The following is a 12,540-nucleotide window of genomic DNA, read 5'->3' as shown; positions in this document are numbered from 1 at the left end:
TTCCATTGATTAACAACACAAAAAGATAAATTATATAAGGGAATCCATAAGAGAGGATCCCATTTCAGATGTTCAGATTATTTGAACCTAAAAAGTCTTATAAAATTATAAAATTTTTCTTATAAAATTAATACACAGCAGATACTGTGTAGAATTAAATTTCAGAGAATGGATTAAAATCACCAAAAATGAATTTTGATTATATGAATTTTTATCTCTTGTTGGTTATTCCTTTAGTAATATGCTGTGCAAGTAAATAGAATTGAATTAGGAGGGATCAAAGCATTGGCACATCATTCCTGAAATGTAGATCCCTTTTCCAAAATTTAATAACTCCAGCTATGTATACAAGCTGAGTACCACTCAGATATTTTGTGGTACTTTCTGTGCCACTTCATCGGTGACTTCACATCAGAACAAAAACTTTTGTTGTGATGTGTATCAGTTGGGTAGCTATAATTTTCCTAACAAGAAATAGACAGATTGACTCTTTTTAGAGTAAAGTGCTTAAATTCCTTGTAATTTATCTCTTGTTGAAAATAGATTTTTGGTTTTGAGAATCAGAAGTTAAATTCAGTCATTTATAATTTTCAGTAAAGTAGAAATTTGCAGAGTTGAGGTAGTGGTAGCAAACTGAGGTTGGGGGTTTGCATAGGGATGCAACAAAAAAGCATACCGATGATACACTAATTTCAAAGAGGAAACTTCCAAAACAAATTGGTAACAAATTGCTGATTTGTATAAATGTGGTATATTCAGTTTTGGAGTCAATTTTTTGTATATAAACATTGTGACATCCCTTTCTTAGGCAATGAAATTTTATTTAGAATAGCAACAATTGTTTAAGACTTAACAGAGACAAAGTTTAAATGAAGAGACAAATAACTTGCAGTGGCTAAGGTAAAGAAAGCCAACACAAGAACCACAGGAAAACTTACCAGGCAAAATTGTTTCCCGCTACCACAGTTTCTCCCTGCATTCTCAGTAAACAGACAGTGCATGTTATCGGTAATGGCAGAAGAAGAAGTCAATAACAATGTATTGATTAGTTTTTTTCACATTATTAAAAGTAGATTATTGGAGTTCATGAGTACAATGCCTTCGTGGCTGAAATTTACTCTAGACTGCCTCAGTCTTAGGGTGTTTATCCCCCTTCCTGCTGTTTTAATCTGATACAAAAATGACTTCTACAGATGGTGTGTGTTATGAGTAGTGGTGGCAATAGAAGTCGTTTAGCTTTCGGCTTAAAACAGTGGGAAGGGGATAAACACCCTAAGACTGAGGCAGTTTGGAGGGTGTGTACTTGTAAGTAAATTTCAGCCACAAGGCACTCATGAACTCTGATAAGCTGCTTTTAATAATGAGAAAAAACTAATCAGTACATCGTTATCGACTTCTACTGTCACTACTGATAACATGCACCATCTGTTTACCGAGAACGAAGGGAGAAACTGTGGTAGTGGGAAACGATTTTGCTCAGTAAGTTTTCCCAAAGTTTCCCATGTTGGTTTTCTTTACCGTTGCCCTTGCAGTTTGAGAGGAAGGCTGTTACTAGCCATAGTAAGTGTTTAATGTAATTGCTTATTTATATTTTGCAAATATTACTTGTGATGTTCACAGTTCTGTTTCTCCACATTATAGTAGTAGTAGTAATGGCAAACGATGCAAGAAAGCAAGCTTATATAGCATCAGCCAAAATTTAAAAAAAAAAATGGTTCACCCATCTGTACCCTCCAAGAATTTGTCTAGTTTTTTCTTGAATTTATTCAGCCCATCCACTTCCACAACAACAGATGGAAGCCTGTTCCAACAATCAACCACCTGCTGGTTGAAGGCAAACAGTTGCATATCTATCCTGCAACCATCCTTTCTCAACTTGAATTTATGCCCCCTTGTGTGTAGTCTCAGCAAGTGGAAGAATACCATTAACATCCAGCTTAATGGTATTCCTAAAAACCAAATAAGAAAACATATCATGGGTGGGCAAAACTGTGAGCTGTCCTTAGAATTTCATGCCTGACTGCAGTTAACCCTCAGGTCTTTTTCATTCTCCACTACCAGAGTGTAATACCACACAGTTGGTATGTTACTCTGGGGTTGCTGCTACCCATGTGCAGTACCTTGCATTTGTCATTGTTAAAGTTCAACTGCCATTTCTCAGCCCATTGACCCAATTTTCCTAAATCTTGTTGCAATGGCTCATCCTGATTACTGTCGTTAACCACCCTACCAACCTTTGTTTACCCACGCTTTCTCTTTTTATCAGCCTTCTTAGGGGGCCCATGATGATACACAGCATATGTTATAAGTAAAAAATGGAGCATAATTTTAGCTGTTTGTTATTTAGTTTTTTAGGAGCATTAGCAACTAAGGCCATATTGCTCCGGGATATACGGTGGTCATTTCCTGACCTTTCCGCATCCTCTGTATTTGGTGGTGACGGGTTCGAACCCCGGTCTAATCAAGTTGTTGCTCCTTCCCACCTGGCTATGGAGGCGCCTATAATTTTAGCAAGCTTATCCATAAACAGATTAGGATGCTTACTGTTGGCTACTATGACTCATTAGTTCCTGGTTTTTCCCATCTCCTGATTATGCTCTGGTACCATTGAAATTTTTTAATTCATTAAATCAAGGTCTGTAGAATCAATGGGTTACTGTGCATGTGTATATATATATATACATATATTGTTTCCTCTATAATTCAGATATTGTGTATTTTAATTTCTCACTTTTTTTTTTTGTATTATGTTTATTTTATCCTTTTTTGTCAGGCTATGTGAACTTTATTTGATAACACTAGTCTGCATTTTAATAAGAGTTCTCTGATGACTACGGATAGGAAACCTGAACTACATTTTTAATGGAAATTTCGAAAGTTACTTGAAATTTGTTCTATCATGTCAGATTTTTTTTTACAAAAAAAAAAAAAAAAAAAAAAGGAAAAAGAAAAAGAAAATATTGGTGGAGGTGTTTTCAGTTTATTTTGTATTTTTACAGATTTTACAAATAGGTTTTTATATAAATGATTTGAGCAAGCTCAATGCTGATAGTATTCTTCGTCTTGCTCAGAGGGCATAAATTCAAATCGAGGAAAGGCAGTTGTAGAAGATATGCTGAAATTTGCCTTTATTCAGTGGGTGGTTGATTGCTGGAACAAACTTCCATCTGTCATTGTAGAAGTTTATAGTTTAAATAAATTCAAGGAAGAACTGGACAAACGTTTGGAGCAAATGGGTTTGATGGGGAGTGTGTTTTTTTTGGCTGATGCTGTATAAGCCTGCTTTCTTGCATCATATGCCTCTGCTGATGTTATATATAAAAGCAGAAATATCAAAGACTATATCCTCCTGTCAAGTATAGAAGGCTGCAAATTGGATTTCTTATACACTAGACTGAGTTAAACTTCTGTATTTTTGACATCTTCGGGCAGCTAGTTTCAGTGGCTGTTCCTCTTTTTAGCATCCAGCAGTAGTAGGCCATCATAATGACATTCCATCCCTTTTGGTACCTTTTTTCCATTTCTTTTATATCTTGATGGAATCTTCCCCCGCCCTTCACTTAAACTTCCTAAATTTTCTGGGAAATAGATCAGATGAGAGAGTAGAAGAAGTATATCTCAATACTCATACTGCTGCCTAGTTTTCTGAACTTCTCCAACACATCACTCACAGTCTCTCATATTCTAGGTGTTTACAATTTCCCAAAAAAATTGCATACTGCATTTTTAAAGCCAGTCCAAGCATCTCTTAGTTTGGTTTATGAATTCTTTAAATACAGAGTCTAACAGCAGCTTGCAGACTTTTGAGGTCCAACAAAAATTCCTGTTTTAATCTTTTTTTTTATGTAAGCAATGGGAATTTAGTACAACATACTTGAAACAATTTCCTTCTTTGTTCAGAGCTTGGACGAACTGTTTCTTTAAACCTCACTTTATCTACAGAGGAGGTAACAGTACTTTGTTTTGACCTACTAGTGCTCATCTGCAATATTCTTTGAACCTGATGTCAGAGACTGTCTTGGTGGCTACACTTTCCTTTTTTAAGGTTACTTCTTGATCAAGGCATTTTTGTGTAACCAGGTTGTTGGCTGAATAGCAGACAATAACTTTAAAATCTCCATACACTAGCCAGCTGTGCATTTTTTCAAAAAGAAGCTTAATGTTTTCATAGGTTTCTTTTAAGTGTGCTGAATGGGTCTCTAGATATGAATACATACTTGTTTCCATTATTGAAGGAGAACTCATTTGAGTTCTCCTTCAATAATGGAAACAGATTGATGAGCCAGTTTACCGGCCAGTCGCCAATCTGCTGGCCGGTAAAAAATTCCAAAAAAGTTGATAACTGTTGGAATGTTGTTGTAGCAGATCATTTAGCTGTTTTTCAGAAAAATGGAGTATCAGTTTTTTTTCACAATGTCTATAGCACAAAAAACTGTTTTTGGAGCCAGAAGGTTCTTGTATTTCATGCTTGATCCTAAAAGCTCTGCAAACCCTTTGTGTGGATCTTCTCACAAGGTCTTTGAGTTCACTTTGTGTAAACAGCTGTGGTACAGAGTTGTGAATTTCTTCATCACAATAGTTTATGTTGTCCTCAAGATCACAAATGTCAGATTCAGGATCTGATGGCATATGTTCAAGAGTAACTAGTGGAAGTGGTACCAGTAGTTCTGGTCATGGGATACTTGCCTTATAACTGAAGTAACATTGTTGGAGTACACAATGCTTTGCTTGCTCTTCATGTTATAACCACAAGATTCTTTTTACACTATGGGAATGGCAAGTGTCGTGTCATTGTTTTCTTTTTAGCATGGTTTCATAATTGCAAACCCTCCACACATATGGCACACTTTATGGATGGACAAACTTTTATCATAGTCATCTAATTTAATTCCAAAATATGCAGCATAAATTTTCACAAACGATATTATATCCTGCCAGAATATGAAAATCGCATTAGAAGCAGATACTAGTTAGCATGACTGCACCACAGTTTGCAGGTTTATATAGCTTGCAGGTCCTGGCATGTCTATACCTTGTCAGTCACAAAGGAAGTAGTACACATATCATACACACGAATTATATCTAAGAAAACAGTTCTTACTGTTTGTAAAAAAAAAATTGTATGTAATAGGTAAATACAGTTTGTATTTTTATAATTAGTACTAAAAGGTCCTTGAGGTTGTCACAGACATTCTCTCAGATATGCCAGACAAGCTGTACTTGCTACCTGGGAGTCTAAAACGCTGATGGAACTGATATTCGGGTGACACTCAAGTCAATTTCGGCGAAGTCCAGACGGTCTGTGACAGCCAAATCCTCTGCTTGCACCTTCATGATGGTGGGACTGTTAGTAATCCTGGGTATAACCTCCATGCACAAGTACATGGTGGGTGACCACACAGGTGTGAACCAACGTAAGCAGGGGTCGAGGTGTGGCGCCCACACCACATGGAGGAAAGCCGCCCCTCTATGTTACCAGGCAGTACTAGGTGGTAGATGACTCTCACCAACCGGTGAAATACCACCACTTTGCTTATTGGAGGCTCGAAGTGGTGGAACCCATGTTTAGTCTCTAGAGCTAAGTTCCGGTCAACCCTTCTCTATCTCTTCCATCATGCAGTATGATTGATGACTTTTGAGGTTATGATGAACGTCGTGGCGAGATCCAATATTCCTTACATTTCGAGGGTACAGTTCTAAAATGGTGTTCGCAGGCCGGCCGCTAGTTAGTACACCAGACTGAACCTATTGGTAACTCTCTAGGAAGCTTCCGGATCAGCTAGTGTATAATCTTGCTACCTCTACTCTGCCAGATAGTGACTGGAGGGAGTCCGAGTAGTGTGTATGCGGGGAGCATTGTTGAGGCCACGTTATGTCAAGGATCTGGGTATATTCTTACCACGTGTACGCCATATCCAAAAATTTCATTACTTCATACAGCATGTCCCACCTACTTTTCTTACTATTAAATACACCATGAATTGTCAAACTAATAGAGCAAGCTTATCTGCGAACAGATCTAAACCTCCCAAGGACTCCCTAATTCATTTCACAAATATACGTGGTCTCAATTCTAATCTCAACGATGTCCATTTCCACTTGCAGTCTGCCAAACCCCATGTACTTTTTCTGACAGAATCTCAGTTATCGGTTGATTCATCTACTGCTCATCTCAGGTGCCCAAATTATTCGCTGTATGATTCCTTTCGCCTCAAAGGTGGTACTTGTGCATATGTCCGTTCCGATATTCCCTGTCAGAGACTTGGTAATTTGGAATCTCCTCTGGCTTAAAATCTCTCTACCTCATTGTGTCAAATTCATCTGTTGTCTCTACCGTTCTCCCAACTCCACTAATCACTTGGAGCTCTTTGACTTCCTCTCTTTGCAACTTGACTTTCTTCAGTCCAAATTCCCTAACAGTGAAGTAATTTTCCTTGGTGATTTTAATGTTCACAACTCCAACTGGCTTCTGTTTTCTACTCACACTGACCCAGCAGGTTGAGATGCTGAGGCTTTTGCAATTACTAATGACCTAGCACAGATTGTTCATTTACCTACAAGAATACCGGACAATCCTAATCATACAGCCAATACGCTTGATCTTTTTCTCACAAACAAACCTTCTAAGTACACAGTCGAAGTGAGAGGTCCTTTAGGCACTTCAGATCACAACTTGGTGATTGTCTCTTCTCCAATGGAACCTTTATCTCATGGCTATTCCCAACGTGTTGTTTGGCATTACAAGAATGCAAAATGGGATGACCTGCGAGACTTCTTTTCTTCTTTTCCTTGGTCGGATTACTGTTTCAAAACTTCTGATGTCAACATTTGCACAGATCATGTCAGTGAAATTATTCTTGCAGGAATGGAATCCCTTATCCCACACTCCACTTTAAAACCTCGTCCTTTATCTAAACCTTGGTTTTCCAATAAATGTGCTAAGGCTGTTCAAGAGAAGAATGTTGCATATCGTAATTGGCTTGTTTCTAATTCTAATAATCAGTCCAAACTAGAGTTTGAACAGGCTAAAAGTAGAAAACTTGCTTCTTGCCCTAATGGTAGCCGAGCATTCTGGCCTCTTGCCAAAGCTATTGGCCGCAACTTTTGCCCATCTTTGCTCCCACCTCTGTCCAAACCAGATGGTTCTGTTGCCACTTCAGCCAAGGATAAAGCTGACCTGCTACCATCCCATTTTATTCCAGCTCATGTATTAATGATCTTGGTAAAACACCTCCCACCATTCCCAGCACGCTCCATTCAATGCCTCCCGTGGTCTTCCGTCAAAAGGATATCAGAAGGATTTTGATGAATCTTGATGCTAAGAAAGCTCCAGGTCCTGATGGTATTTCTCCACTTGTTCTCAAAACCTGTGCTCCTGAACTTACTCCTATTCTTTGCCGCCTTTTTTCACTTTCTTATTCCAAAGGTGTTTTTCCTTCTGCTTGGAAATTTTCTCATATCCAGCCAGTTCCTAAAAAGGGTGACAAATCCCTCCCATCCAGTTATCGTCCCATTGCAATTACTTCTACTCTTTCTAAAGTAATAGAGAAATCAATTAACCGCCAACTCTTAAACTACCTAGAAACCTTCCGTCTGATCAACGATCACCAGTATGGATTCCGTCAGTGTCGATCCACTGGAGATATTCTGGCTTATGTTACCCATTTATGGACTAATTCAATGGAAAGGTTCGGTGAAACACAAGTAGTTGCTCTTGACATCTCAAAGGCTTTTGATCGTGTTTGGCATAAAGGTCTTCTAAACAAACTTCCATCTTATGGTTTGCCAACTGTTTTTGTAATTGGTTATCCAGTTTTCTCTCTGATTGCTCACTGAGGGTGATGGTAGATGGCTGTCTGTCTTTTAACTTCTCCACTAATGCCGGTGTCCCCCAAGGTTCAGTTCTTTCCCCCACTCTTTTCCTCTTGTATATCAATGACCTTCTTCCATTGACTGGAAATCCTATCCATAGTTTTGCCGATGATAGCACATTGCATTCAACTTTCCATTTTGAGAAACCTTGTCCTGCTGAATCAGCTTCAACTTCTCGAAAATCTGCTACCAATTCCTTAAATGTCGATCTTCAGGTAATTCTCCAGTGGGGCAAAGACAACTTAGTTGATTTCAACCCTTCTAAAACTCAGTCTTGTCTTATATCTCGCAAAAAGGATTCTTCTACTCCTATGCTTATCTTTAGTGACACTCCGATTTCTAGGCAAAATGATATATGTCTTTTGGGGATTACCCTGACTTCTAATCTCTCTCTTGGCACAAGCACATTACAAATATTGCTTCCTCTGCATCTAAAAAACTTGGTTTTCTCTTTCGCTCTCGGCGTTACTTTTCTTCCAAACAGTTGCTCACTCTGTATAAATCACAAATCCGCCCTGCCATGGAATATTGTTCCCACATCTGGGGTGGTGCCCCCAAAACCTCTCTCAGGCTTCTTGATTCCATTCAGAAGAGGGCAGTTAGGTTAATTAATGATTCATCTCTAACAGAGTCTCTCCACTCACTTTCTCATAGATGCACTGTTTCTGCTGCATGCCTCTTCTACAGATACTTCCATGGGCACTGTTCTTCTGAATTGGCTTCTATAATTCCTGCTCTCTCTTTCAAAACAGTCCGAACACGTGCCGCCAACATCCATATACTGTCCAACTTCAAACCCACAGAACCAACTTTTCATCTTCTTCATTTATTCATTCAACTGTTGTTTTCTGGAACAACCTTCCTTCATACGTATTTCCTGAAAATTACAATCTACAGAAGTTCAAGTCCAATGTCAACAAATATCTTCTTTCGTCTTCTTAACCTCAAACCCAAGCACGGTACTAAGTATTATAGGTTCTAATACCTCTCGTGTTTGGGGTTCACATAAAAAAAAAAAAAAAAAAAAAAAATATACACACAAAAATACCATGAATTTTGGAAACGTCAAAATATATGCATACCGGTGTAATTCATGTTTAATCAGATCCCAGTGTTTCTTGTTTTTGGACTTTGAATTAGAGGTAGAACAGTATTAATATATATTTTTAATATGTGCAACACATGTGCTACACATATAAAACGTGTATATTAATCCTGATCTTACCTTAATTATAGATAAATTACAAATTCATTTTATTGAATTATAATTTGGATAATGTTTGAGGAGTGATGTTTGTAATTAAGCTCTTTTTTAATATGATAAATATTAAACTTTTTAAAATAATAAATAGCAAATCTTTTAAGTACAATTTTACGTAGCATCCCACTTTTATGTGCATTAAAATAGCTAGATGTCTTATTTACTTTCATGTGAAGATAAGTTCAAATCATAATAAATGGTTTGAAATTATGGAAATATAATATACCACTTTTTCACAAATTTTATTAATTTAAAAGAAATTTGGAAAAATTTTAAAAATTTTTTGTTGTAATCAAATTAAAGATAATTATCTTTAACCTTATATGTTCAAAAATATTAACATGCTACCTTAATACTTTCATGTAGATCGCAACATTGATCCTTGTGAATTTGGACTGGTTGGGACTCGAGGTTCAGAAGAACAGCAGCCATTTATGGTGGCATTTTTCAAAACTCCTACAAATGTCTATGTGCGGAGAACAAGAGCTGCAAGAAAGCGACAGCAGTCTACTATCAGTTATTATGAACAGAATGACTGGAATCCTTATCATAGTATGCCAGATTCTTTTAATTTATACTAAAAAATACAGCAGATCCTGCTATGATGCACAACATACATTCCAAAAAAACTGAACATAACAGAAATGCATGACCATTTTCATATGACAGTTAAGGAGAGTTTCTATAAAAGCTATAAATTGTTATTACTTACCTCATTTTCAAACTTATTTTTATCAACACATATGCTGACTGGTAAATAGCACATTAAAACTTAAATATCAAATTTCAATAGCAAAAGCTCAATTTATGGTACTCACCTTAGATGATCTGCAGTTGTTATTTGGGTGAATGAATGACTAAATTTTTGGGTTTAGGTAATTTAAAGTTAAGTAGATTAATTTACGGGATGGGAATAAATTAATTGTAAACAGAATTAAAATATGCGCAAGGAAACAGAAGTGCACAACTTCGTCCCTGGTTGTCATGGAGAATTAATTAATTAAGAACTCTAAGATATGTGAAACAGATGGGGCCAATAGTCATAACGGAAGACTTTCGTTTTGTTAAAACGTCTTTAGTTGGCAAAGTTTAGTGGAGAGAGAACGCGTGCTGTATTTAAAGAAATTTTTATGTTCCTGTGATGCACTTTGCGACATGCGGAAATCTCAAGTGTGTGAGATTCCAAACCGGGGAAAGGTTGGAGGGTAGTTTTGCATTTATAATGTTTAATTTAGAATAGTGATGAAACCATTTTATGATGAGGGCTTTGTATTGGAGAATTTTGTAACTGGTTTTATGTTTTACTATGGTAATGGCTGAATCAACTAGGGGGTTGTGGTTGTGGGAATGCACGTGTAATGTGAGCTTGGTACTGGATTGTCCTGTTCTGAAACCGTTATAGTGATATGCCCGTGTATTAGAGGTTTTAGTGGAACCGAATTTTGTTGTAGTACTTCCAATATAGCAAGCATTGCAATTTTGTTGGCATTTAATCAAATATATAATGTTGTTCATGTCACTTGTCGAGTATTTATGTGTTTCTTTATATGTATTGAATAAAGATCCAAGTTTATTATATGCAGAAAATATAAGTGTAATATCTGTGCCCGTGAACACTCGGCGGAATTGTCCCGCAAGACTACTATGGTAGGGGAGGATGATATGTGTGTTTCCTTTTGTGGTATGTTTATTTGGATTATTGGTATTGTTTTTTGCAACGGAAATAATGTGTTGAATTAAATGAGGTGGGTAGTCTCTAGCCATGAACTTTTTTGTGAGGTATTGTAGCTCAGTAGACAGATCGTCATGTGAAGTACTGTATTTTATGGCATTATGGATTTGATTGTAAAGAACAGCTTTTTTTGTGCTAAGTGGGTGGTGTGATGCAAAGTGTAAATATTTACCTGTGTGTGTGTTTTTTCTAAAAATCTTGGTTCCCAGTCTGGGGCCTGTTTTGTATATAGTAAGGTTGAGAAAGTTGATTTGTTTATTAACTTCTATTTCAAGTTTGTATTTCAGTCTATCATGTATTGAGTTGAATTTAGTAAAAAGGTTGTCAATTGTGAATCTATTTCCAATTATGAGTATATCATCTGCGTATCGTATGTATAGTTTTATCCCTGAAGGGTAAGGTTGTAGAATTTGGTTTTCTATTGTGGCTAAATAAATCTCAGATAAAGGAGCAGAAATACCTAGGACCCATGGGTAGGCCGAATGTTTGTTGGAATATTTGGTTATGAAATCTGAAGTGTCTGGCGTCTAGTAGTAATGAGGTAAGTTCTAGGATATTGTTGATGGAGAGAGAGGTACGGTTGATTAAAGTGTTGTCATTAGGTATTCACGTAAGGCTTGTAATGTGAATGGTATGCATACATTTGTGTATAATGATACTACGTCAAAAGATGTTAAGATGTCTTCACCACAAAAGGAAACACACGTATCATCCTCCCCTACCATAGTAGTCTTGCAGGACAATTCCGCCGAGTGTTCACAGGCACAGATATTACACTTATATTTTCCGCATATAATAAACTTGGATCTTTATTCAATACATATAAAGAAACACATAAATACTCGACAAGTGACATGAACAACATTATATATTTGATTAAATGCCAACAAAATTGCAATGCTTGCTATATTGGAAGTACTACAACAAAATTCGGTTCCACTAAAACCTCTAATACACGGGCATAATATCACTATAACAGTTTCAGAACAGGACAATCCAGTACCGAGCTCACATTACATGTACATTCCCACAACTACACCCCCCCCCCCCTGGTCGATTCAGCCATTACCATAGTAAAACGTAAAACCAGTTACAAAATTCTCCAATACGAAGCCCTCATCATAGAATGGTTCCATCACTATTCTAAATTAAACATTATAAATGCAAAACTACTCTCCAACCTTTCCCCAGTTTGGAATCTCACACACTTGAGATTTCCGCATGTCGCAAACTGCATCATGGGAACATAAAAATTTCTTTAAATACAGCACGCGTTCTCTCTCTCTCCACGAAACTTTACCAACTGAAGACGTTTTAACAAAATGAAAGTCTACCGTTATGACTATTGGCCCCATCTGTTTCACATATCTTAGAGTTCTTAATTAATTCTCCATGAAAACCAGGGACGAAGTTGTGCACTTCTGCTTCCTTGCGCATATTTTAATTCCGTTTACAATTAATTTATTCTCATCCCGTACATTAATCTACTTAACTTTAAATTACCCAAACCAAAAATTTAGTCATTTATTCACCCAAATAACAACTGCAGATCGTCTAAGGTGAGTACCACAAATTAAGCTTTTGCTATTGAAATTTAGTCCAATCACACGGTACTTTAAGACATCCTATAATTATCTAATGTCAACTTAAATATTATTAATATGTGAGCAATATA

At 36.9% G+C, this 12,540-nt stretch overlaps 1 protein-coding gene across 1 annotated transcript in view; it reads left to right on the top strand.

Moving 5' to 3' along the window:
- Positions 1-12,540, top strand: part of gbb (TGF-beta family member glass bottom boat) — an 87,199-nt gene that overhangs the window by 67,923 nt on the left and 6,736 nt on the right. Inside the window, exon 4 of the mRNA XM_090376716.1 lies at positions 9,500-9,685. Within this exon, the coding sequence (XP_090232842.1) occupies positions 9,500-9,685 (186 nt within the window). The remainder of the gene's footprint in view (positions 1-9,499; positions 9,686-12,540) is intronic.

This window comes from Mastigoproctus giganteus, chromosome 1, assembly GCF_048544385.1.
Source record: "Mastigoproctus giganteus isolate SK-2022 chromosome 1, ASM4854438v1, whole genome shotgun sequence".
In the NCBI taxonomy this organism is placed as follows: Eukaryota; Metazoa; Arthropoda; class Arachnida; order Uropygi; family Thelyphonidae; genus Mastigoproctus; species Mastigoproctus giganteus.
This window is presented reverse-complemented; position numbering and strand designations above follow the sequence as displayed.